The 27,769-nt window shown below is 39.3% G+C and overlaps 1 protein-coding gene across 1 annotated transcript in view; it reads right to left on the bottom strand.

Moving 5' to 3' along the window:
* The window catches only part of LOC104546861 (band 4.1-like protein 4B), a gene marked incomplete at both ends in the record, with an annotated part of 61,400 nt that extends 40,377 nt beyond the window's left edge, over nucleotides 1–21,023 (bottom strand). The window contains 6 exons of the mRNA XM_010192360.1: nucleotides 2–112; nucleotides 4,193–4,245; nucleotides 5,032–5,076; nucleotides 8,438–8,516; nucleotides 10,717–10,759; nucleotides 20,919–21,023. Of these exons, the coding sequence (XP_010190662.1) occupies nucleotides 2–112; nucleotides 4,193–4,245; nucleotides 5,032–5,076; nucleotides 8,438–8,516; nucleotides 10,717–10,759; nucleotides 20,919–21,023 (436 nt within the window). The remainder of the gene's footprint in view (nucleotide 1; nucleotides 113–4,192; nucleotides 4,246–5,031; nucleotides 5,077–8,437; nucleotides 8,517–10,716; nucleotides 10,760–20,918) is intronic.
* Nucleotides 21,024–27,769: the final 6,746 nt, after the last annotated feature.

Raw genomic sequence — 27,769 nt, 5'->3', positions numbered from 1 at the left:
TTCCATTTCTGAAAAATGTCAAATTCCATTGCTTCGGTCTGGTTTGGTGCAAACCTGAATTCAGACACGAGTTCTGGTGTGTGCTCTGGGTGCTCACACTCTCCCAGCTCAGCTGCAATCAATCAATTCAAAAGTTAAAACCAAAGATCATGGGATGACTAGAAACATTTAATTCTATAATCTCCCCAAAGACAATGATAGTTTGAAGAATACACTTGTGATGATGTTGCAAGTTAACCCCTCACAACTCGAATCGAATTTTACAGCAAAAGTCAGAAAAATGCATTTGCAGCAGCAGTGTACAGTTATGGCACAGAATTCTGACATTCAAGAATGTTGTAACTAAACCCAACTAACTAAACTTCTCTGGATTTTAAAGTATTTAAAGGAAATAAAATTTCTATTAAAAACAAAAGTCAAGGCACTACTGTTCCAGAAGAGGTTACTTTGAAACTTCTTCTCATTGCAATGAGGTCATACTTCTCATTCCAAAACACTTCCCATTCTATTGCATGCTTTGGTACGTTACTGTTCATGTCAAAACATGAAGGTAATACCTAGTCTCAAGAAACCAGAGGTAGAGTTGTTGGAGGTTTTGTTTGTCTGTCTGTAAAACCACAGTGGTGGTGTAACATTCAGAGTAACTCATGTTTAAAGAAAGGAATGCTGAAGCATTAACATAACTGAGATGTCACTTTCTACTTATTTACTTAAGGCTGGGTATCTTCTTTTCCAGGAGCAGAACCCTTGTGACTTACGCTCTTAACTGTCTTGTGCCTGTGACTTGCTTTGCTCCTGGGGCCTCTCAGCTGTGCAAAGAGGCTGCAGTGTCACTGCCTTGGACTGCGAGACAAACATCAGTGGCAAATACATCCTTTAGCAACACGACGTGTCACCTCACCTATGATGTGATCCCAAACCAGGCCTTTGTCAGTTGGTGTTTCTTGACTACTACTACTATTACTACTAAAAACAATTTTTTAAAAAGTAGAGGAAAATGAAATCCCTTGAAGAAAACAGTTTAATTGCTTCAGTTTTACACGTAACAGTTGCAAAAACTTAATTCACACTCGGTCTTCAAAAATACCTAGCAGGATACATTAGGACATAGGAAGCTACACTCAAAATGCAGTCTTTTGACTGATACATCTACTAGGTGGTTTTGAGCACTTGAGTTTCACTCAAGCACTTAGCACTCCTGAGGACAGTAAACAGATCAAGCTCATTGATCTTCATTTCTAACTGCTGCTTCGCACACAGTTTTTCTCTTTAACAGTCATCTTCCATGGTGAGTTACACCATTCTTATCTATATGTCTTTTCCTTTAACAGAGGTATCTCAGCTCTTGTGCCATCTCATCTAAGTCAGAAGCCTTTTTAACACAGATGTTGCTAAGAATTACTGGCAGTCCCATCTCCAGAATAGAAGAGGGAGCCACAACAAACATTAAAAAGGAGGACGTCAGAGAAAAAAAGAGAAAGAAACTGAAGTTTGATGTGTTGACAACCATCTAGGAAAAACACAGGAGATTTCTCTACTAGTCAACTGACAGAAAAGGCGGGAATGAAGGCTGACTGTGCTGTAAAGAGGATGCATAAGGATGAGAAGAATCACGAGCGCATAAGACAAAAGAGAGACGAGAAGCTAGGGCAGAAGTATTAAGTACAAGAAAGATATCACCCTTGTTTCTCAATAGCTGCATTCACTGATTATTCCCTTTCAGGCAAACAGAGAATGCCATCATTTTGATCTCTGAGAAACCTTAGGAGTAAGAGCCAGCAAGAGTCTCACCAGCTCCTTGCACAGGGTAGAAGGGCAGTGGAAGAGGGGAGAAGCATGGGCCCCATACCAGGATGCTCTCACTGGTATCTTTCCTTGTGGAATTACGTTCCCTGAATGGCTCAGCAGCACTAATATTTTTCAACACAAGGGCACAGCAGAAGACCCATCTCTTCATTTGTGGTTTTATGACAAAGTGTTGTGCTTTGGAATGCCCCTTCTCTGGTCTTCTTTTTGTGGGGAGGGTAGATTGAGGGGTGTTACATAACACATTGATAGACATTATCCGTGTTCTTTAATAAGAAACTGCACAAAGTGGGGAACATTTTTAAAAGGAAGTTTCCTAGTAAATTTTCAAAAACTGCAAAAATGTGTTTATCTGTAAATATGTTGCTGATTCTTTCACACAAGGAAAAAAAAGTTTGCACTATTCCATTAAGATGTCTTATGATTAGGACTGAAAACTGGAGAGCTGAGAAAAAGTATTTCGTTTCAGTTTAATTAGTAGTTTCAAAAGTATACCTGGTTAAATACGAAAGACACACAAGTCTAATGAGGTAGTAAAAGACTTATGCTAGTCGTGATGATTCAAGTTTGATTACAGCCCTTCTGCAGATAATCCTTGAGCAAAGCATAAGATTATGTATCTGCTTCACAAGTTACTCCATACTGCAGGTCAATGTTATTTGCTACAGAGGTTTCTTCACAGGACTGACAACAAATCTACATTTTATGTTTGAAAAAAATGTCTGCCTTGGAAACTGCTGTTAGAAAGAAAGAAAGAATTACTGTAACAGAAACGCTTCCTTGATAAAGAAATTGTATGAAGTTTAATGCTGCCCTGTAAAAAGAAAAGGCCTTTTAGAGGGTTAGAGCATCAACTCCTAAATAGCCTTGTAAAACTTCTTCCTCAGTCTTAGAAAAGCAACACTGAGGAGCAAGATTTGGATTTCATAGAGTACATGTATCCTACTGAGGAGGGAATATTCTTTTGACATTTCTTTAAACTCTTCTGCCTAGCGAAAAGCTTCCAATGTCAAGAAAATATAAGAAACATTATAAAAAATGCTAATTATAGCATATGCCAGCAGAGATAAATGAGTTGTAATACTAAAATAATTTTGGAGAAACTTACTGCCACGATGTCAAAACAGTGAAAAAGTGAAACTGAAAAAAAGATGGCAGAAAAGTATAAAAATGCCACCACAATTTAAGTATGCTCCCACAGACAGTGTCAAGAAGTTATAGTTTTGGTACCTAGTTGGAGACATTATAAACATGATGGATGGCTATTGTATTACACTTGCATAGTCATCACAGGTGTCAGTTACTACTCAAAGCGTTGAGGCATCAACTCTTTTCTTGGCACTCCTTGCTTAGACCAGGGGTGAGGGTACCAGTGTTTTTATCTGTGAAGATGGAAGTAATGAATCAAACAGGGGCTTCAGATTTTCTCCATCTCAAGAAGACAAATGGAATTTGCCTGAAGCAGTTCTTTGCACACCTAATCATCAGAGCTGTGCCACACTGGTGCAAATGGAAACTGAGAAATAACCCGTGGTCTTAAGATTTACACCTGCTGCTGTTTGGAACTGAAATTTCAGTTTTGACTGTCAAGTCCATCTAGAATCACTGAGTTATCTCCATTCCTGTATTAAACTAAGAGTATTCCTATTGCCTAAGTATTCCATGTGCCATTGCCAACCATCAGCAGAACAGAAAGTATTTTTCATTTTAATTAATTTTGCTCATTTAAAAAGGATAATTAAAAAAACTAAAAACTTGATTTAAGCTTCATTACACAAGTTTCCTTCCTATCAGCAAAACAAACTGAAGTGAGTATTTGTATTAATGTATTCACAGCAATAAAAAATAAAAAATACTTTTTTCTACAGTATACTAATGAATCCTACTGTCCTGGGGTTTTTTTTTAATCTTGTAACCGTTGCTCCTGACACAGAAGTAATCTCAGTTCTCAGCTTTCCAGGTAACTCTCTGCTCCTCAGTACCTACACCCCCTCTCCATCCTGCCCTCTCCCATCTCACACCGTGGAGGCTCCTTCTCCCAAGCCCTGGCCAGGCAGCCCATGTTCAAAGCTACACCCGCAGGGACCCGTCACACAGCCTGTGCTGAAGAGGTAACACTGCACACACCCCACAGCTTCCCCCTCTGCGGGGAACTAGTTGGGGTCCTTCTTCCCTGGTCAGTCCCTTGGCAAGTGTGCCAATGCTGTCTAATGTACTTCAGAAGTTATGAATGCAGGGAAGGCAGGGCAGTGATCTCCTTAAAATTCTTCTCAGGTAAAGAAATGCCATTTATATACAATCAATGAGAAACCATTAGTATCGAAGAGTGAAAAGAAACTAGTAGGCGACTGTTTTAATACATTAAGACTTTGAAAAGACTGCATACCTTGAAGACACAGAGCTGCTAGTTCAACAGCAGTTTCATACGGGCATTTCAGTCTTAAAAAGAAAAAAAGCCAAGCTATAAAAATCATGTCTTTTTTCCTCAGTGAGTTCCTCTTGCAATAAAGCTAAAAAGTAGTCCGATATTTGAAATGGAAACATTCACTTCCACAAGCTATTAATGATACAAAATATCTACAATTAATTTTTTTGGTATATGATTATTTCCTAATTTGATACATTCACATTAGCATTAAACACATTATACGCTCCACCATGAAACAAGCTTGAATTAATAGAGACAACATTAAATTGACTACGAAAGAATTTTTTCCCCAACATTTTAGAACATGTAGCTTGGAGGCTTTTTAGTTTTGTAATTAAAAAGATAAAGCAGGTGTGAATTTATAGGCCAGGATGACACTATAAACACATAAAACATTTTTGCAAGGTTGAATTGTACAGAAAGTGTTGCACTTCATCATCTTTTCCTCCTCTATTTTACCAACTTACTGAAAAATATGGCAAGCCCAAGTTACATTTTAAAGTCACAAAAATCAGGACAATCTTCGCTCTCTTTATACATTTCCACCACCTGGTCAATCCACAATGGTCTTTATCTATTCTATTTGTCAATAATATAGGTCGTGGTGCACACAAAGCCAGATCTCTACTTTAAGGGGAAAAAAATGCACGTGGACCTGTAAACCATGTTTATAATCTGTGCACAAATACCATAAAGAATTAAAATGATCACGCAGCTAAAGAAAAATTTTAAATCACTAAGAGATTAACTATTATAAATACTTTAAATTACAGTTGCTAGTGCAAAGAGGTACTTACTTCCCTGAAAGAATGTCTTGCCGAAGCTGTAATACAAACAGGTACCTGACAAACAAAAATTCAGAAAGTCAAAAGTATATATAATGTCATCTTCTAACCCAAATGGCTGGAAAAATATCCCAATTCACTGAGTAGTCCCAACATTTTCATTAACTTGCTGTTAAAAAAGGGCCTTTTCAATCACTCAGATCTACCTTTAAAGTTCCCATAGCTTTCACTGAAACAAAAAAGAGGAGAACATTTTTCACCTATTGGCTGTGTTCAGGACATTGTCCAAGGCCTTGCTGTTTAGGGATGTGCTCTACCTGAGCATACACCACAACAATCTAAATGCTACTGACACTCCAACATGCTCCTGAACTGGTCTTGTCTAATTCAAGCAAGAATTGAACTACAGGATCTAGAGACAAAACGTAGATAAAGACTTCACAGCTGCCTTCTTAAATACAGAACACCAGAAGAGTCCAAAGAGGGCAAAAGGAAAAGCTCAGATGGAAAATAGCAGAAAAATTCTGAATAAAAGAAACCTGAACTGAATATAGCCTACCCATTTACTTAGGGGGCCAAGTAGGAATTTACAGCCTAAATTCCTAAAAAACTGTAGCAGTATTTTAAGCACTTGCTAATCTTCAGTTCTAGGCATGCTCCGTGTTTCACAGCCGCTCAGAGCTGGGGTCTGAGGCATGCAGAGGTGCCCCAGGTCACGCAAGAGCTCTGTAGAGGACAGGATAGCATGGGCAGGCTCTGCACTGCTCTGGACACTGTGAGGCAAGGCTTGCAATGGTGAGCGACTCAAGAAAAGAAAGCATCAAGCACTACAGAGAGTCAACTCGGTAAACACAAATGTAAATCTCTCCTATCTTTACAAAGGATTGTAGAAAGTGTTTTTCATCACAGAGGATATGAATATGGAGAAGGATGAATAATTGGAATCAGATAGGAAAGCAGAAATGAAAAGGAAGATTAAAAACACTTCTCATGATACACTAAAGCAGAATCACATCTATCCACATTAGCCCTGTGTCACAGCTCTGATTCACGTACTTGGCTAACACCTGACTTGCCTACCAAACCTGGGCATTTGCACGCAAATATTAAGGGTAGAAAAGTATATTTCCCTATTCTTACTGTTTTCTCTTGATGATTCACAACCCCATGAACTCTCCCAAATTTGCAAGAAAAATCTAGGTGGTGCTTCTACCAGCTGCAGCTCTGCTCTGGATGGTAGGGCTTACTCTTGCTCCTCCTCTGCATTGCAGACTGATGACCATCAGCACCTCTCTTCTTGATACCCTAAATCAGCAAAATACCTTGGAAAATCTCCCACAACATACATGTACGGACATGTTCCTCTGTTTTTCTAACTAAACTGCCTAATCAGGTCCTTTAAAAGTGACAGAAAATGCAATTAATTTCAACTGTGTTTTTAAATTGGAAGAGGACAGTGGGTAAAGGGTTTCAGCACTTCTCCATTACTGTGCTAGTATGAGAATCTGATGTTTAAAAGCTTCACTATTAACTGGAGTATACCAGAAAACAGGTCTCCACATAGAATTTTGAACACTCCCCCAACCAGGCCATTTCATGGTTACTGTTAATGATAATTTTTCTTCCTCCTCTTACTCCCATTCCATTTCTGCTTGGAATAATTCTGAGTATATAGTTCTTAATCTTTACTTTTTACTCAACATGCTACATGAAAAATATGATCCAGCCAGCATAAAGATTCTTAAAAAAAAAAACCAAAACCAGCAACATTCAAAATTACTTTCCTCAACAAAAAAAGAAAAATGCAACTATCTGTTCACTACAAAATAAATTTCCAGCTCATTTTCCTTTTCCTCCTGTAGTTTCACAGTGGTCTTCTGTCAAGTTTATAATTAAAAAATAATTTTTCATAACACTGAAAATTTAGCTGACTAAAGTGTTTTTCTAATTAAAAGTCTTCTGAAATGCCACCTTTCAGCAATAATTAGACCACAAAGCATCAGAGGTTAATACTTTTGGAGGAAACGTCTTACTCGATCACAGCAATGATCACATAGCTCAGAAACCCACATCTCACAGTGACTAGGATCATATGCTTCAGAGGATTAAGCAAGAAGTCTTGTGGTAGACAGTAATGGAATAATTTGTCCACAGGGGAAATATAATACTTGTCAAACATGCACCCTGATGTATGAAGACTTACATCAATTTTCAGAAATGATGTATTATTTCTACAAATTTAACTGCATTTTCTCATTAGAGATGCCCCAAAATCATCAAGGTTTTTGCATTCCCTAATATCTTATACTCAATTACTTAAGTGGCGGGGAGTTATACAGGCTAATTATACACTGTATAGGAATATGCCCTTTTCACTGAATTACCACTGCTGCACTAAATTCATAATGGTATTAAAACCTCCATGTCAGTCTCATAAGGTAGTGATAATTAGCTATTTCATCTTGTCTCAGGGAGTGGAAAAATAAAATATACAGTCAACACAGTAGATAGGAAAGGAGATGTTTAACATATGCCTGCAGACATAAGTTTAATGTAAACATCACATGCACATGAACTACAACAACAATCTTTAAACACCTTAGGCTGATTGGAAGCACACTGATTATTGCCAAGCAAACTAGAAGACACAGAAAGCGCCCTACTGTGAGAAACAGAGTTAAACAAACAGAAATATAAGATGACAATAGGAAATATGATTATTATACAAAGGCAGCAGAAAACTGGCAGGTACAAAAGGTAAGCAAAGCCTTTTCCTCCACCTGCTCCTTTCCCAATTTTCAGAATATCCTCTAGATCACAGCAGGGTGCTACAGATCCAGCAAGGCATAGTCCTCCAGACTGAAACAAAAGACCTCCAGGTATTCTAAGGTGACTTTGTACAATGCAGTCTTTACACCTTTTGCATCACAGATAACTCATGGGGAAGTGGAGGAGATTCAATCAACCAACAAACTCAATTTGTCTATTCTCCCTGTCATTCTGTGGCTTTTGTACCTTTATTAAATCACCCCCAAGTCTCAGAGCAAGGAGGACAAGGCAGAGCATTGGTGTTTTAGCAGGACCTGATGGAAAATCCCCTCAGAGGTATGGCAGGTGTCACTGGTGTAAAGTGCAGTTGCCTCCCAGCTGCAGCTCTCCCCACCCAATGCTGCCTTTCATTGCTAGCTTCAAAGCACCAGAACACAGCATCTCCTACAGACTAACACACTTGGAGATACTCATGGATATTTTCTGGCAGCAAATAACAAAGATGATGTCTCTCTGTAGCTGTTTTCCTGCTGTTAGAGTCAGCCAAAATAACTGCTCAAATCACCTGTTTACAGTACCCTTAGTACCTCAGATGTCTTATTCACCCCTCTGCCAATCAATCACTCAGTTAACCATGAATAGTTCCTACCTTGTAAACTCCTCATGAAGGTTGTTCGGTTCTGATGAATAGTACTTAATTCGAAAATGCAACGTGTACGGAGGTCCAACTGTATATGTAGAGATTTTAAATGAGAAAAGTTTACACTAGCTGCGGTTCTGCTAAGGGAGAACAACAGCCACCACCCCACAACCCAAGAAACCCAAAATGAAGTATGTTTTTCCAATTCTTCAAAGCAGCAAATATTTCATGTTTTTAAAATTTAAAAATGCATGAAATAAAAAAAATAGACTTATCATACTTTATGATACTCTAGTCATTACATTAATCAAGCAATAGTTCAATTGGCAAACACACTTTTGTTGAAAGAGGTGTGCCCTGCAGCACACTGTGAAGGACAGCCAGCTCCAGGTACATCGCCTGTAGCCAGGGGCAGGGGGAGATTGGAGGGAGAGGGTGATGCTTCTTGTTACCAGATACAAACACAACTCCAAAAAACCCTGCCCAACAGATCGACTTTTGATTGATACATGTGAATGAGAAAAAGTAAGATAAATAAGGCAAAAAGTGCTGGAGAGGACTCTGGAAGGCACCCGTGAACACAGAAAGCGAACACATTCCACAAAGTGGAGTTACAAGAATTGTTGCTTTCTAATGCCAGGAGGTGAACAATCGGGATTGACTTTCTATGTAACACAGATAATAAAATGTTCCCCAGCTACCATGAGATTGTGACCAATGCAACCTTATCTAAGCCTCATCTTCCAGACCAACAACCTGCTGGAAAAATGACTCTCTCTGACACCTTTCTAAGGTCTTGTGTAACACCACATCAGCAGAGTGTACAAGTGCCTATTAATGATCTATTCCTACTAGACATGCTGCCAAAGCTCTAATAATTAGAGCTTTGACACTGTCTCCAAGGATAGCTCCTAGGAGATAGGTTGTAGTACCTTAGGCTGACAGTTAGGCACCACTGGTAAGGTCTGCATCAGCGAGATAATGACTCTTACCTGCCCACTGCTGGGGGAAAAAAGGAGCAGTGAGCAACATTCATCATGAAGGAGGAGCTCTTCTCAAAGTACCCGCTGAATGCCAAGTAAATAAAAGTATCCTGTTGTGAAACAGACCTTTACAAACTCATCAAACTGCTTCCCACTTTGGCATTCCTCAGGGCAGGGCTTGGCCAATTTCTTTTTAAAACATGTCCTTCACGGATTAAACACAGACAGAACAGCGCAACTAAACTGGCTGAAGGTGTTACAGAATTGTTGATTTCCCACATTTTAAGACAGACCAAGAAAAGGACAAACCTATCACAGAAAGTGCACCTGAAATAGTCACTCAAGGTAAAGCAGTCTGTGATGTGATGAAAAGGTGAGAGAAATCCAACCACCAAAACCTTACCCATAGCAGCTCTATTTACCACCCATTCTAGCACATGGACACCCACACACAGTGAGTGGAAGTAAACTGTGCTACAGGCCTTTGAAGAACTCCTCCTCCACCACCATTTACAACAAAAATAGTCTAGATATTTGGATACTTATCAGAAAGAAAGCCAAAGCACCACTGAAGCAATCACAACCCATCTCTGAGGTCCTGCAAGAGGGTCAACAATTTCCTTGCAAAACACTGTATTTTAATCACACAGAAGCAATATTATCAGCTGGCCCATTGCTGTTGCCAACTGCAGTGTATTAACAAAACATGCTAGTGCTGATGCTGTACTGTGCCCAAGCCTGCAACTAGATTATTATTAGAGATCCAAGAGCAACTTGCCTGCCTTAACCAATTTCCACAAACAACTCAGTGCCAAACCCAGCCCCTCTACTCAAAACTTCCTTTGATGAAACAGCATGTATTTCTACTAGTTTTATTTATAATATACAAAGAAAGAGGTTAACTGTTACACGACAAAATATTTTTCCATTTCCTCTTTGAAAAAAGCCAAACCAAAACCAAAACAAAAAACACGTGAAATCTGTTCTGGATCAAAAGCAGTGACAGAAACCATGATCTGTGTCCAGGCAACTTGATTTCACAGATCACACTGAAATTACCTGGCAACCTACTCTGGCTCAGACAAACAAGATGCTAACTAGGGCTACTGAAGGCTGGTCTATTGCTTATGAGTGCTCCTGCATTTAGACACAATATAGTCAGCCAATTAATCATTAAATTAAATCTATTTTCTGAGAAATATTTATTCCATTAAAGGCCATATTTATACATTCACAATCATGCTCAAATACTGTAAGTTCAAATTCTTAAGTAACAAAATAAACAGGCAGAGATATGGTACTTACTTTTTATTTGCTTCTTAATGAATTTTGAATGGTCCAACCAGTGCTAAAAAAAAGAAAATCCATGTCTAAAAGCAGTTCCACTTCAAGATTTTGTTGACACAATAAACTAGTTACAGTAAAATTTAACAGATAAAAATTCTTAAAAGGAAATATTGCCATATTTATTTGCTAAACTTCTACACATTTGTAAAATTGTTTATTTGCACATTTATTAACTTACCTTCTTTCATGGGGGAATGCTTGACTTATAAATGCATCAGTACTGCCAGCGAATTTACACTCTTCCAGAGAGGAAACCCCAAAATCCAAAGCCACAAAGCAACGGTGTGTAAGGAAAACACCCTTTTGTCTCCAGGTTTAACTGTGGCCCAAGTGCCCCTGAGGACAGCAGGCCAAACCCCTTGGTTTCATTCCATTTTCAACTCCTCTGTTTGATGGAAATCCCCCAGATCCTGTACTGCCCTGCCTTCCACTGCTCCATAGCCAAGTTTTTTCAAGATAAGAATGAAGACTTAACCCCTACTAAAAGCATTTGGGAAAGACTGATGCGTAATCCCCTCCCCTTTTTAAACTCACAGCAAAAAACCTCGAATAGATGCAACTATGATGACAAAAAGTATGTTTCCTAGCAAAGCAAATGCAAGTTGCATCTACAGAAAAGTAGCAATAAACACTCTGGTGTAAATTTAGCTTAAATCTAGGCTATGTTCTACACAAGGCTGCAATCTCATTTGAAGCAACCACATGTAACTGCTCCTGTCACACAACATAACAAAACAGTATGTGGGTTTCCTTGAAATACATGTTTTTCTATCTTGATGTATATTATATGTAAAAATATAAACTAGGTACTATGGAACAAAATCTTAGGAGAAAAAAAACCCTTTCCCATTAAAGCATTCATGCTTTCAGAAAAAGGAGAATCTCTGAATGGCTATTTATCATTCCACTAACACCATGATACTATGGCTAAATACACATGAAACATTATTTGTTGGATAGGAATGCTGGTATTCATTTACTAATTATGTCCTAAATCAAAGCAAAACTTTATTTATCACAGGTATAGGAGGGTATAGATTGAAAGTCTGACAACTTAGGTCCCCTGGGGTAAATAAATCTCACAAAAAAAGGAGAGAGAAAAAGAAATGGAACAATTATTCTGAAGGTGCTTTTATTTGCAAGAGACTTGCTAGACTCCCTTAGGTGAGGCTGCCAAGGAAGCCATCCTTAAAATCTGAGAACTCTCTGAGAATGGAAATAAAACATTGTAACAACTCATGCAAATGCATTCCTTAGAGCTGCAAGTGATTTATTCTGTCTCTATTTTGCTCTCTTATGAAGAATCGCGACAGAAACCACAGCAGTTCACAGAAGCTTTGTGAAATTTCAAATTGTTAATAAGGAAAAAAATACCAACTTGAAACTTTGCTTTTTTAACTGAAATTATACAAATCCATTGCCTTCACACATCCAGGACAAATTAATTTTTTATGCTTAAAATATCTAGCTACAAAAATGTGTCTCAATATTTATTTTGTCTAAAGATAAACCACTCAAAGACAAATATACTGATTCCATTAAAAGGAAAGTTTAGCTTCACATTAAATAAAACCAAACAAGAATAACATCTATACTATAGGCAAAAATCTTCCAATAACTTAATCTGTGGTTCATGTTAGTACCATGTTCAGAAATAAATACCGCACAACCTGAACTAAAATAATTCCCATTGAGATAACAGCTGGTAGTCCCAATTTTGGAATGTGGTGTTCTATGCATATCAAAACTCAAATAACAGCCAGTTTCAAACTGATTATTCAGAAGTGTAAATACTTCAAAGAAGGTTTAAAAATTACTAACAATACTCTAGGAACTACTTGCTCAGAGCATTAAACAAGACTGAAGCCTGGACAGGAAACCATCTTTTACTCTCTGCAACCGAGCAGCCAGGGACAGACTGCTCCAGGAGATAAAACACAGCAAGCACTAAACTCATCTCACTTCAGAAGCACAAATGAGCTGCCGTTTTACTCCCATCCCACACTGCACATCGTGACTGTGTGTGATGTGGTCACCACACAAATCGTGAAATACGAATGTGGAGGTAGGACATGGACTGGCAGTATTATAGGCCCAGAGTTCCCAGGGCCAGCATTGAACCATTCCCATGCATCCTGTCACTGGATATAGGAAGAAGAGCTCCGCATCTCCCTCTCTGCTTCCCTGCCTCAGCAAGCTACAGAGAGCAGTGAGGTTGCTCCTTTAGTTCTGTCAGGCAAACTGGAAGTGCGCATGCTGGATTAACTTCTATTTATTCCTGTTTAATCTCAGGATAATTTATTTGCTTTGCCAAATAAATGATGTTTCCTATGGTATCAACTGAAATAAACCAGTAGACACTTGTTTTGGGATTCACGTGTTGTAAACACACCAATTAATTCCACATGAAATAAACACCATTTTAAAAAAAGATTTCTTAAAATACTGGAAGCACATATTTATCTCAGCATGCCCTCCTGTTGATCACTCACTTAATCTAACTGAAGAGGAAAACGCAAGTACCTTAACACTTTGTAAGTAGTAGCAACCAATATCAACTCAAAATAGCCAAAATAGGGAAAGATGTCTGTGTGTCAAGATATATCCAACGAACTATAGCTACTGGAGCAGCCTACATAAGGACCACAATGACTGCCAAATGAAGACTGAAATGTGCATTACCACTGGTTGACATAAACCCATCACACACCTGAGCTTTGCAAATTCTACTGCCTCTCCATTTGCTTCCTAAAAGAATGAAAAATCCTTGTCTTGATCTATACAGCCCTCAAAGGTGACATGAAAATGAAAAAAACATTTGACCCTTTTTGGCTGGCTTGCTTTGCTAGTTTAAAATGCATGAAGAATGTCTTGAATACACTGTTTGCCCTTAGGCTTATTTATATACATCACTATCAGTAAGAGAAAGCCCATTCTTACTGCAAGTTTTTTTTGGTCTCTCAAAAATATTAATTAAATTATTTCTCAAGCCTTAACTAGAGGTGCAGGAAGGAGAACTGTGTTAAATGCTTAGGTTCAGAAAAGAAGGTGTGCTAAACAACAGCTGGCATCTTTAAAACCAAAAGTCAATTATCTTCACAACTGTCTTCTTGCTGTCTGATTTCTTAGGCACCTGAAGCTGTCTGCCATCAGCCACATGGCCTTCTAAAGCAGAGAGGATTAAAACATACATAACACATGGGAGGAAAGAATCACCAAAAAACAAGTCAATAAAAACCCTACCCACAGTTAAAAGTAACAAAGGAGAAAGAGCTCTTTCCTCTTCTCTTCTGAAGGTCACTATATTATCATGGAAGTAACAGAAAACCAAAGGAGAATTGGGGTCACGTAGAAACTCAGGGACTACGCAAGCATATACTTAGAAACAGTACAAGCTCCCAAGAGCCCAGAGCTTAAAACAACGAGAAGCCTGTTCTTTACACTCATATAGAAGTTTCTTTGATCCATCCTAGAAAGTTATGTTCCTCTTGAAAATGTAGATGCAGATAAAACTGCTTTTGGAAAAATTACACAGATACAACTCAGGATTTAATGAACACCAGAGGTGATACTGGTTAGTATTTTCAATAGGAAGCAGCATGATAGGACACAATGCACCTCTGTAGTGTGACTCATGACTCCAAACTGCAGAGAGAGCGAGCGAGAGCTGGGACACAGAAAGGCATTTCTAAACTTGCTGGAGAAATTATTTAAATAAGGATTTGTGAGATCAACATGGACAATTACAGCACTCTCCAACTACAGGCTGAGCCCCAAGGGAGAAGGGAGGAGAGTGCCTGGCATTCATTGGGCTGCGGCACCAAGGTGACAGGATGAGACTCTCAGGGGGCCACTGAGGTCCTTGGGGCCTGGAGGTGGGTGTTTTTCAGTCTGAGTGCAAGAAGCCTACCCAAGGGGTGACTGAAGATGAAGCCAAATCCTCCATGGCAACAGATCAACCAGGAACTTAGAGATCCAGCTTGTGCTTTGGTATGGTGGTTTGACCTCGGCTGGCCACCAGGAGCCCACCAAGCTCCTCTATCACTCCCTCTCCTAAACTAGACAAGGGAAGTCAATATGGCGATAGTCTTTCCCAAGATAAAGACAGAGAGATCACCCAGCAATTACTGTCATAGGCAAAACAGACTCAACTCAGGGAAATTTATTTAACTTACTACCAATCAAATTGGAGTAGGATAATGAGAAATAAGAACAAATCTTCAAACACCTTTGCCCCATTCCTCCCTTCTTCCCAGGCCCAACTTCATTCCTGATTTCTCTATCAGGGAAACAGGAAGTGTGTGTTGTGGTCAGTTCATCACACATTATCTCCAATGCTCTTTCCTCCTCACACTCTTCCCCTGCTCCTGTATGAGGTCCCTCCCACAACAGACAGTCCTCCACAAGCATGGGTCCCTTCCACAAGGTACAGCCCTTCAGGAACAGACTGCTCCAGCATGGGTCCCTTGTCCGGGTCACAATTCCTGCCAGAAAACCTGCTCTAGCATGGGCTCTTTTCTCCATGGGTTACAGGTTCTGCAAGAAGCCTGCTTCAGTGTGTGTTCTCCATTGGCTCACAGCCTCCTTTGAGCCCATCCACCTGCTCCAGTGTGGGGTCATCCACGAGCTGCATGGTGGATACCTGCTCCATTGCGGACCTCTATGGGCTGCAGGGGGACAACCCTACTCACCATGGTCTTGTCCCACCGGCTACAGGGGAATCTCTGCTCCACCACCTGGAGCACCTCCTCCCTCTCCTTCTTCACTGATCTTGGTGTTTGCAGAGTTGTTTCTCCTATTCTCACTCCTTTCTCTCAGCTGCTGTTGTCACTATAAGTAACTGGAGCACTGAGTACTACAGAATACTGTTACCTGTATAGCTCTTGGGACCTCCAGCTGTGACTGATATTTGTTGCTTTAGAGCACAATCCAGAGACACATCCTGCAACAACCACAGTCTCAAATAGCTCAGCATCCAGAGAAACAAGAGAGATTCAGGAAAGGGAAACAGTCATGGATGAATTTCACAGTTTATTCACAGGGAAATGGAATGTATCTACCAGAAGCAGAAAAGGAAACCTTTTGCATTATCAAAATATTTACCAGCCTCCCTTCCTCCCAACATTTAATATATTGAACAACAAGGCTTGTCCCTATTTTGCTCTGCTTAATGAGCACTTATTATTACAGTATGAAGTAATACATAAGGAAAAAGACTCTCAGATATCACACTCTAAGGTTAATTGACTGGTTTGAGTTGTTCATTTTTCCATGTCCCTCAACACCCTTAAGAAATCACAGTGGTAACATCAAAAGCAAGCAGTTGAAATAATTCTTGATTTGAATGACAATGAGCCCTTAAAAGAAAATTCAGATGCAGCAGAGGCAGTCATGAAGCACCAAGTCCCTCCAATACCCTGATGCAATACCTGCTGAAACAGCCAGGAGTTTAGTTCAGGATATGCAGAGAAAACAGAGGCATTCAGATATTACTCTTTGTTGTCTAGTTTGCTTCACATCACATCCTCAATACTGCATTGATGAAAACCTTTGTTGTGAAGCATACAGGATCCTGACCCTCTCAGAAAAACCTGGCCACAAGGCCACCTCCCATACAGGTGAGGATCTCAGTGTCAGGATCAGTGGGTCCTGGCACATTGCTGCTGGTTAGGCCCAGTCTGGGTAATGCAGTTCTTGCCCCCTTTTTTCCTTTTATTTTTGTACTTGAAATACTGCTTTCACAAAACCCTACTTTTATTTCTACACGGTCTTCTCCATCTCCTTCCTCCACCATCTTCTCATCTCTCACAACAAATGAACCAGAACTCAATCTAGGAGTTGGTTTATAGCAAGAAGTTCAGATGAAAAAGCAGCTTGCAAGGACAAGTCATTGCAGGTCGGCCTGGCTCTTATCTCCACAGGGAGCCTTGATCCCCATCATAGCCATAGGCACCTGCAGGATGCACAGGATGTCCTTGCACAGAAGCACTGAAAATCCAGTGCTTCCCAACATGCCAGATACAATGGGTACATGTACACATCCTCAGAACTGCCTTCAGAGTGCAATGTATTTTACCCAGCTGGCAAAGGTTGTTCTATACAGACTTTGTCTAAGACAAGGGGCCTTTGCAACATTAGAGATCAGACATAAAGGACTTAAAGGATCAAACAAGATGCATCTAAGAAAAGTGGTATTTTAATTCTTTTGCTTCTGTGCATTCCCAACTGAACTTTCACACCTCAAGGACTATATAGCAGCTCATTTGTAAAAAAAAATAAAAAATAAAAATTAAATATTATCTTAAATCTTCTTCCTCCTCAATTACTCTATAATTGTTCTTGTGATCAGAAACAAAATCATGAGGGAAACAGAAGCAAATTCCAAGAAAATCAACATGGGTGATCCTGTTCTGAACTCTCCTAAAAAAGGGGGTGCTGGGAAGGTATCCATGTTCTGCTATCACACGTCAGACAACTGGAACAAAGAATGCAACTGCAGTAATGGAGAGATCGACGTTCTGAGAGAATTCTATAATACGTTGCAGCTCATAAGGAGCTGTAAACCATCATTCTTACAATAATATGGAATAAGAGACAGAATGCGAGCTACTGGCAGCCTAAAATAATGTCAAGTACCCAAACCAACCATAAAATACACTGCACGTGACCAGTTTCTGCAAAGACCAATAAAGTACATCCTCACGGCAACTCAATTTCAATAGTATGGTCTCGTAAGATATTAGTGCTATTTCCAAAGGCTTCCTATTTTGCTATAATACAAACACCATAATAAAAGTAATTAAAAAGCCAATAAGCTTTACATTTCCTCTAAACCACTGCAGAGACCTCCTACGTAAGTGACACTCCTCAATCATCCCAAGCACTACCTCCCTGTTGAAGTTCTGCAACAGCTGAACAAGAAATTATGTCTTTGATTCTCATTTCCTTCATTCATTCCTCATTTCTCTCTCTCTCTTTCTCTCCTTCCTCCCTTCCACAAACAGAAGGAACAGAAAAGAAGAGCAGAGCTTTTATTACAAAATGATGGAATCGTTTGAACAGCCTTAAAATGTTCCCAGGTTCACTCGAGCTGTCCTAGAGCAGTGGTTTCCAAACTTTTTTGATGGCACAAAAAGCTTCTGAGCATGTATATATATATATATATATATGCATAATTATTTATTAAGTATATACATGTCCCACTGTACTACTACATTATGCACATTATACAACATACACAAAAATAGAAATTAAAGAATGGCAACGATGAAAGAACCACCACTAGAACAGCTGCAAAAGGTTTTTACTAAGTCTCGTAGAAGGAAAAAAAAAAAGAGTTGGTCCAAAGCTATCATAATGCTACTACAGTAGCATATAGTAGGATGCAGTTTTATTCCTCATTACAAGCTATACATTTTTATTAGTCAAGGTGCTGAACATCAGCAAGCAATATACCTGTGCTGCTTTTTAAACCTCAATTATGAGGTAAAGGTTCTCCATCAGACCAAGTTCTCCCACACACCAACAATACTTAACCTCTCAACCCCTGAGTAATTCTGCTTCTGGAGTTAATATAGGATAACTTAAAATACAACAGTACACAAAGTTTTGCTTTAGACTACCCTACTAGATGACTGTCTACATCAATCTATTCATGGATATCTTCAAAGAGCACAAGATACAAAATGATGTTGAATAGGCTCACTGAATAGGCTTTACAGTATTTTCTGCCTTACTGCTGACATTCTGCATTTCACAACTTCGTGGTTTTTGGTTGTATTTAATTTTTATTTTTTTTGGGGGGGGGTGTGTATTAAAAATAAGCTATTCAAAAAAAGTTTGATTCCCCCCGCTTCAAAGCAGGTAAGTTTTAATAATGATTTTCATTTCTAAATCACAGCTGTCAACACTGCTTGTCCCAACTCTTTGGCAAAGTTACAGGACTGCAAGAAACACAGAGCACTCAAAAGCCGTTGGCCTTGAAACACACAGAAGCAATCTCCACTATTCAAAGACTGTTTCGTGCTCTCTTACTTATAAAGGTGGCTTAGAGATGTTTAGCACTTAACAATACATAATAAAGACAAAGGTTTAGAGCCTCAAGGAGTTTACACAACTTTAATCTCCCAATCCCGCAATTGCTACTGTGTGCCTGGGCTGGCACTAAGCAGAAGCACATGGAGGCTATGCATTAATTGTTATGCAAATCAAATGAGTGGGTCACAAGTTCAAAACAGACCAAGGAAAGCTGTTGGAGCATGGAATCTTTTTGCACAGGGTGTTGGGGAAGTTAAAAGTTTCTGCTTTGAAGCTCTCTATGCTCTACTTTGCCTAGCTTGAGCCAGACAAAAAAAAACCCCAAACAACAAAATAAGAGCTTTCAGCCTTGCACTCCAGTGAAGGTGAAGAACTCTGCCCTCAATGCTCCCCTTAATGCAGGAAGCCATGAGCCTACTACCAAAGACCTGCAACCAGTATTGGCTTTTTTAGGCCCCCCAGAAGCTGTCCATAGCCCTTATCACTCTTGTAACTGTAGGTGCCATGACTTACTTCCATACTTACTGCCTCAATACAGAGGAAAGAAAGAACATAAAAAGCAAGCTAAAACACTTCTACACGTAGGCACATTTTGTCCTAACACAAGGGATCAAGCTACCTATGGAAAATTTACTTGGCTTGCATCTCTGCTTCATCTTTTTTACCATTCAAGAGTGTCCTTCAGTTTTGCAAATATACAAGAAAATGAGCATTCTCTGCTGCCTCAGCCAGGTCTTCTGCTCCTGATGTGCTTAATTTCTTACTAGGAAAGGATGTTTCACTCTACCTTTCTGCTTCCCTTCTTTCAAAATATTACAGAACTGCTTGCTAGGTAACTACTCCTAGCTATCAAGTTCCAAATTACTTGATTTGACAAGCAGTGACAATATAATCTGTTTTTCCTATTACAAGCAGGCTCTGCTCGATTAGCTGTATCCTTACGATCAGGCCCATCATAAAAGGAGACAATTTACATAATAGAGACTCTATCAGGAACACACACTAAACTTCATAAAAACCCCAAATCTGTTATGGACATACTTCATTCAAATATCATTTTTCAGTGATAAATACATACCCTTAATTTAACTGGGGATGTTAGGATAATGTTTGAATAGATAATACCAGCTTTCACTTCCCCAAAAGCACAGATTCCCTTTCTCAATATCAAGTCATTATAATATCCAGACAGGTTTCATGTCTGTTGTTTAATGTAATTGGTAAAACACAGATCGCAGTGGAGCTGGTAAAACACTGATCTGACCTCATCACATTGACCCACACTTGCTAGAGAACAAAGCTGAGAATCTGAGATTATAAAGTTAGAACCTACTTTTCACAAGAAGTCAATATTGCATCTACATGTTACCGTAATTTTATTCTAACAGCACAGAATACATCTGTGGTTTTATGGAAAAAGCATTTACACACTGACCAGATAATCTAGAAGCAAACATTTATTTTCCAAGTCTGTATATTCTCTATCCACAACCCAGGTTACTGTCGTATAAATACCTCTGCACATGAGGTGTGCAGACAAAGGAGAAGATGAAATATGTAGCAATACAGCTTAACCACAAGATTACAGTCTTCTGAACTTATGTTACTAATATATCTATCTACCTGCAACTATAAATACATTTCTTTTCTCCTTTTACCTGTAGATGATGGAGGTCATTGGATAGGGGAGAGAAGGAAATTTTTTTCTCTACTGCAAATGAAAATAAATCTACAGAGCAACATAATCTGCGCATGGAGCAGCAAAGACAGGAGTTATGAGAAATCCTTGCTTGCAAGAGATTTAACCCATTTTAGGTTAGTATTAGATTTAACCCATTTTAGGTAGGTCATGAGCCTACTAAACATAAAGCAAGTTGGGTTTTTTTTACCCACAATTATTGCTTTTTAACTTATGTGCAATCATGTAAGGTGCATATCATATAAAATATCACAACTCATTTAGAGGATTTGGCCTTATGTGCTAGAACAAAACATGATGTCAGTTGTTGCAGCAGTACATCCCCTAATGCCTACACATCTCTCCATGAAACTGCACCAGTAATACATTTATAATAGGCAACTCAAAACTCCGTAAAACATAAACTAACTGAAGTTATACTTACTGTAACCTGGGAAGCATCCATGAATTGTAGGCCAAAGTAATCCGTTTCCACAAGGTCCAAATGATACACAATCTGGTCAAACAACTCCTGTCCCTTTGCATTTTTCTGTAACAGAAAAGAAAGTGGATTATTTTGTGGGTGGGTATGGGTTTCTTTGTTTGAGAGGGTTTCTTTTTCAATTCAAATTGGAGAGAGGACATGCACAATGGAAAACAATATCTAAAAAGTAATTCTATTTATTTTAAAGAATTCTATTGACATTTTTTATTTTCTTTAAGAAGGATACAGTGACATGACGTTCCTGTCTGCAGCTATTTCAACAGCATCAGACTCAAAGAAAATTTCAAAATTCACTGAACTCAAAGTCTAGGAGAGAAAGGAAAGGCTCATGTCCTGTAAGTGTCCCAAGTCACAGATGTCAACCTTTTAAACCCCAGGAAGCCAAGTTCTCCAGTAAAAGCGTGCTTGACACACTGCCTGAAATCTGCTGGCTGTTATCACGTACCAACTGCAGTCATGCAGTGCCATAATAAATTCTGGACAGCTTCAATACTTGAACACTGTGAGGAAAATTAATGAGACTTGATAACAATCTTTCAATAATGTTGCTAATTGCAATCACATTTACAGCCTCTAAATGGAGAGACAAAAGAAGGCAAAACCAAGAAGCTACAATTCTCACTTGGCATCCCATCTGGAACACACAGGCATGGGAAAAAAACTAACCCCAATCATGGACTACGGGTACCAGTAGAAAGGTTGGCTCATTTTAAAGTTAGGCTGCACTGGCCTGTGTACTTATACCAGGCTTAAGCCAAGAACTTAGATACCCAGTGCTTCAACTTCAAGCACCAGAAGAAGCAAAGCTTGGAGGCTACAGGTGGGTAGGAGGAAGAGGGAATAACCAATTTTTCATGCAAACTCTGTTGTGTTACTTGAGGAAGTAAGTTTTCAAATTCCTGAGCAAAAAAAACCTTGGCTAAAAACACATGAGATTATCATAAATCCCAGTAAGAGACTGAAGCCACAAGTGTATTTTATACAGGAAAGTATAGCTCTGGAACCTCATACACCTTTGAAAATATTTTTTTTTAAGCTCTAACGTATTAGGCATTGCCACTTCATCCCAAAATGTAGCAGAATTCACTGATTTCAGCTGAAGGAGAGCTAAATAGCATTCAGTCCCTTTAGTCTGGTCTTCTGCACAACAGCAAAACCAACGGTAACACAGAACTCCTGTCCAGGATTCCGAGCTGTCTAAAATCTGCCTTCTCCAGCAAAAGACAAGATCAAGAGTTTAATCTCTCTCTATTTTTCCAAGAAGGTCAAGGAAACTTAGGTTCTTCAAGCTCCATTGAAACAAGCTGCATAAAAACTTAAAATAAGCATCAAATTATCATTGTAAGATATGGCTTTATTATTTTACAGGGTCAAGAGGTGAGTAAAAGACATTCTTAAAGCTTAACATGCTATTGAAAACAGATGAGAATACAACAGCTTCTTAAGGCAGCACATTACTAAGAAACCATCATCCTTAGATGTACAATAATTGCTATAAACCAAACAAAAAGCTTGCTAAAAGTATCCAGAACATATTTTCTCTTATGTAGGAAATTCAGCACTTGTTAAAAGAAGCCAAACCAAAGCACAACAGAATTTAAACCAATTCTGCTCAAATGAGGGAGAATAAAACCCTCCAAAGCAATAAAAGAGAAACAGCAAGACACGAGGAATTCACAAAACTAGGAAAAACTTCTTTGATGCCCTGTGATCGCTCTATTCCTTGTTGCTAGCTTTATGGCATTAACTACCAGTATGTTTATCTTCAACTGCCACACACCCAATAGAAACCAGAGAGAGCACACTCCACCTTCTGTACCCAAATAGTAGTTAATGTTCAACATGTGTTACATGGAGAACAGCTCTGCACTGCACGGCTACATCATAAAATGCAGTATTACATACATAGCTTACAGGAAATTGTAACATTTAGCTTGTCATTGAATGAGCTTTCCCAGCAACTCATACCACTTACATGATAAAGCTGCTGCAGCCAACAAATTGCTGACAAAAAACTTTCTTTGAGATGTTGCACTAAAGAGGGAGATAAAAGGGGAGATAACTCCTTTCCTCTACTAACAGTAAAGGATGATCTGTTCTCCTTTCTTCTGCCTCCTCACTGCCTGACAGCCTAGGGAGCCAAACTGCAGACTACCAATTGGTTCCTGTGCGTGAAACGAAATGGGTGGTATAGGCAAAATAGAAGGGGTTTTCCTCAGAAATTACATATGCTTACATGCATAAAAGCAGTGTCTAATGGAAAAAATGTCCATATTATGATAAAATTCCAATTTTTGCAGTCTTTTCCTCCTCCCACCCTTCTAGATAACACAGAAGCTGAAAAAACGCTTCCTCTATCAAAACCTGGTACCACATTCATAAAAGAATATGAAATTGATTTCATATAAGAATATTCATAGTAGATGTAATCAGCTGGAATTTAACAAGTCATACTTTCTCTACAGACCCTCAGCTTGTACATGTTTTTATAAAAAAACGTAAAAAAAGGCAACCTTAAACTGGGAATATTTTATACTCCTACCATGTTAGACAGATGGTTCAGACCTGTCAGATGTAAAACACCTGAATAACTTCCATCTCAAAAACGAGAGTATATGGCAACAAACAATATACACATACTGCATATACAGTTACCACTTTATTGTTATGCCAGTTAAGGTAACTGAGAACAATGATGCAAGGAAAACCCTAACAATCAAACCACTGCCAGTTCCTTGGAGCCCAGGAGAACTTGTGTGAGCACTGTGAAACCTCACAGGCAAATACTGGGGTGGGGCGGGCATTTCAAATGCCCAGTTTACAAACAAACCTACAGCCACAACCCAAGGTAAAACTGAACTAACATAAGGCAGTCACTTGTGTTCCCTTTTGTCTCTTTGTCCTTGAAGAAACACAGAAAGACTGAATTACACTTGCAGGTTGGGAAGCTCCAGGATAATGAGCAACTACAGAGAGAAAGGGAAAAAAGAAAAGCTGGTTCTCATGTCAGTCAACCCTGTCCTGCCTGACAGGTCAGGTTCCTCCAATCTGTGTCCTGGAAGCCCTTCTGAAATAACACCCCATCATAATTTCTTTGGGATCGTGAATCATGGCAACAAAGAAGGTTCTCATGTTTAATGAAGACTTATTGCTGGGTCCCTCCTACAAGGACTCAAATCAGCCTAAGTATAAAGCACCTTGTAGAGCCACAGTGACAGCTGCATGGCCCACACTTCAAGCAGGCTAAATTTTTAGCTGCCAAAGACTTCCAGTCTCAGGAAATCTATGGAAATTCTCATCAGGTAAAAGCTGATAAAAACAAAGATTAACTTCTCTAATTAGAAACTCTTCCAAGGCTTGACATGTTAACAGGCAAAAGGTTTTAACACACTTTTGGTGGGCATGAAGGAAAGGACGAATTCATCAGTCAGGGACATCCTATTCCAACTGGCTCTTTCCAAACAGGCTGATCAGAGTTTATTTTCATTATTCCAGAATTGTTTGAAAGGTTCTGCCAAAGGGCAAGAAAAAGGGACACCGAAGCCAGAAATATCTCAGTTTAGTGCAGATACAGTGCAAGCACACACAGCAAAGCTGGAGAGCTTCTGTGTACACCCTCCCCAAACTGAAGTGTTATATGTAGTAATCAAGCACAGTGTATTACACGAACCCCAGTGCAGTGGCTGAAGTTGTTGAGTCATAGCAGAGTTCAGGTTAGAGCATTACAAATTAACTATTTACAGAATTCAGAAATAGATGAAGTTGTGCTTGGGAAAACAACCTGTCAAACAGGCCAGGAGTACATGAAATAGCCTACAAGTTGACAAAATGCTAACTAAAAATAAAAAGGACAATAAAGTACTGCCAAGAAAAAAGACAAAGCCAATTAACTGTAATGTGTCCCAAACTGAATAGTGAGTAGTAGCAGAAATGAGTAGGTAGGGCAGATTTAGTTTTTTTCTAAAGTAAGCACAAGATTATGTATTCTGCAATATGTCAAATATTTTTGCAGAGTGGGCTCATGGTTACAAACACCAGGTTTGCAACTAAAAAGAGTTGCATATTATACAGCACAATTGCAATGATACCTAACAGCTGTAGCAAAGTACATATATGAGGCCATGGCCAAGGTTGCAAAAGCTGCACTGAAAACCATGCTACCCAGCCCAGCAATGCTACTATAGGTAGTAGTGTCAAGAAGGTAACACTTTTTCAAGTTCCAGTTCCCATGCCTGTCCCAGCCTCCTCCCAAGGGAACTCATGAACAGATTTATAAAAATACAGAGTTGTACTGTTATGCTTAAAATAATGCAAATACTGCTTTCTTTCAATACACAACAAATTCAATGTTAAGACTAAAAAAAAAAAAGTAATTTCTTAATACATTATATTTCCCATGGGGCTAACTAACTTGCTCAAGCTCCTTGAAAATGTAACATTATTTTCTTACCAGTCAACCACTGACTCAAGTTTTCAGTTCTGGCTCCAAGATGACTTAAAAAAATGTCACTGTTCAAATGACCATTAAGTCTCTCACCCTGTCATGGCAGTAACAGCAGCGCTGCTTCAGAGCCTGCTATTGCATGCAAATTGTTTAAATGTAGTGCAGACAACAGAAACAAGAAGCATTCCTGAACATGCCCAGAATGAGAACAAAATTCATTCTAGCCCCTTTGAGAAGTAAGAGTCCAAATCCCTTTAGCCTCCTCTTGCAAAAAAACCCTGAAAAACAAAAAATGCCAACTGCATACACACACCATAAAACCCCCAGCCCTTCATCAGAAGACAAAAAATCCCCTGAATGGCATTTACTTATTATAACTTCGAAAGCACAAACATTTTGCTCCCAGTCATTTTTGTCAAGGCCCCAAACCAAAATTGCTATTTCCTCAGCAAAAGCAGCTTATGAGCAAACCAAAAAACACCCTCAAAAAACCCCCATCAAAACACCAAAGCAAAAAATAAAAACCCACCCCAACAGACTAAGCCACTTCTTTCAAATTACTCTCAAAGTCTATGGTAAAACTAGGATTCTCAGAAACCAGGGCTCTCACAAGTCACATTCCACCAAGGGGACAGGAGGAACCCCAAATAAAGAAACAGCATGCTGCATTTAAGTACATTTTCTCTTCTGGTAGATTGGGATATACCAGTGCAAGTGAGCTGGGTTTCTGCAACTAAGATGCCAATGAGAATTTTCGGATAGATATTAAGAAAAAATATCCCCAAACAGTGGATATAGTAAACCTCACTATTTGCTGGTGGAAAAAAGGAGCATGAAACTATCGTGTCTCAAGACCTACATTATCCTGAAGGGAGAATTTCAGCACTTGCTTATTTTTTTCAGGAAAAGCGTCAGGGCTGCCCCATGCTGGATACAGCTGGTTCCAGTCATCTCCACAACAGACTCACTGGCCACTGGTGGTGGTGGGAAGGAAGTGGGTGCAGAAGTCAGGAGCCAAGGAGTGGCTTTGATAGCTGTCTTTATCTTGACCCATCACCTTTCTTCTACCTGTTTTTTCTCGGTATGTTCTGCCCCAATCCTGCTGATGGGGGGGACTGAGTGAGCAGCTGGGTGGGAGCCTGGCTGTAGGCTAAGGCTAACCCACCCCAGTGGGAAAACCCTCATGCAGGGCAATTTTACATTTCAATCAAGTCACCAGTCATTTAAAAGGGCATGCTGACTTTGAAGAGCTTTTAATCTCTTCAAAAGCCACATGAAGGGCAAGCAGATACTACTGCGATGGGTGCCCTATAAGTGCAATTACTATTGGCAGCATTGACATTTTTATTTTATTGGACTCAGATGAACAGATGAAGGTGAGAGCTTCTGTTTACTGTCCCTATCACCTACATGTACCACAGGCAACACAGACCTCCTCCAAGAGAAAAGCACTGTCAACACTTCTAAATGGCACTTCTAAATAGGCAACAGATAAAAACCTACATCAGCCACAGAACCAAGTAGTAAAAAAAAAAATCCTCACTTTTAGCTTTACATCCAGAAGTGGGTCCAGACTCCTGCTATTTCAGATACAGACAGGTTACCCCATCATATTTCTACACTCGAACGCACAATTTAAAAAAACAGTTATTTGTGTGGAAGGAAGATTCTTTTTCACCCCTGGACTGCCGGCTCCCTCTCCTGACCTGCCCAAAATACTACATGCACCTCAACCTCAAGCACAGAGCCAAAGAAACACAAAGCAGCTAGGATGAGGAAAACCAAAAACTATGCTGAGACTTCTTAACCTACATAATTCCACTTGAGATATAATTTACAGCTCTGCATTCCCGGAGGAAGAGACAGAACTTGATAAAGCTAAGCTATGCGTGCTGAAGTGGCAGCCACCTCTAAGAGACGGTGCCATCAAACACAACACATAAGATTATGCTTCCCTTGCGTGACTTGTCCATTGCCATTTTGCTGGAGAGCTACAGAAGTTTCTAGGCACTGACTGTACATTGCATTTGAGAAATAACACAGCATAAGCTAAGCTGACCTAAAAGAGTACAAGGAGAAAGAGGCAAATGCTACCAGAAGAGAATCCCAGGAGAGTTTAACAAAGATTCTCTGCTTTCTTATGCTAATGGCAGTACCAAAGTTTCGAAAGACATCTTTGCTTTCTTATACGCTTGCATTTGAATGCTCCATGAGTACAAACAGTTTTAAATAGATGAAATTGTACAAACAGAATTTTCAATACGGACAAGACTTTCATATACAATTTGCATGTATGTGTGCCTGATTCAAAAACAAGTTAAAAAAACTGGAAAGAGTTAAATAGGAC

This window comes from Mesitornis unicolor, unplaced genomic scaffold, assembly GCF_000695765.1.
Source record: "Mesitornis unicolor isolate BGI_N332 unplaced genomic scaffold, ASM69576v1 scaffold11339, whole genome shotgun sequence".
In the NCBI taxonomy this organism is placed as follows: Eukaryota; Metazoa; Chordata; class Aves; order Mesitornithiformes; family Mesitornithidae; genus Mesitornis; species Mesitornis unicolor.
This window is presented reverse-complemented; position numbering and strand designations above follow the sequence as displayed.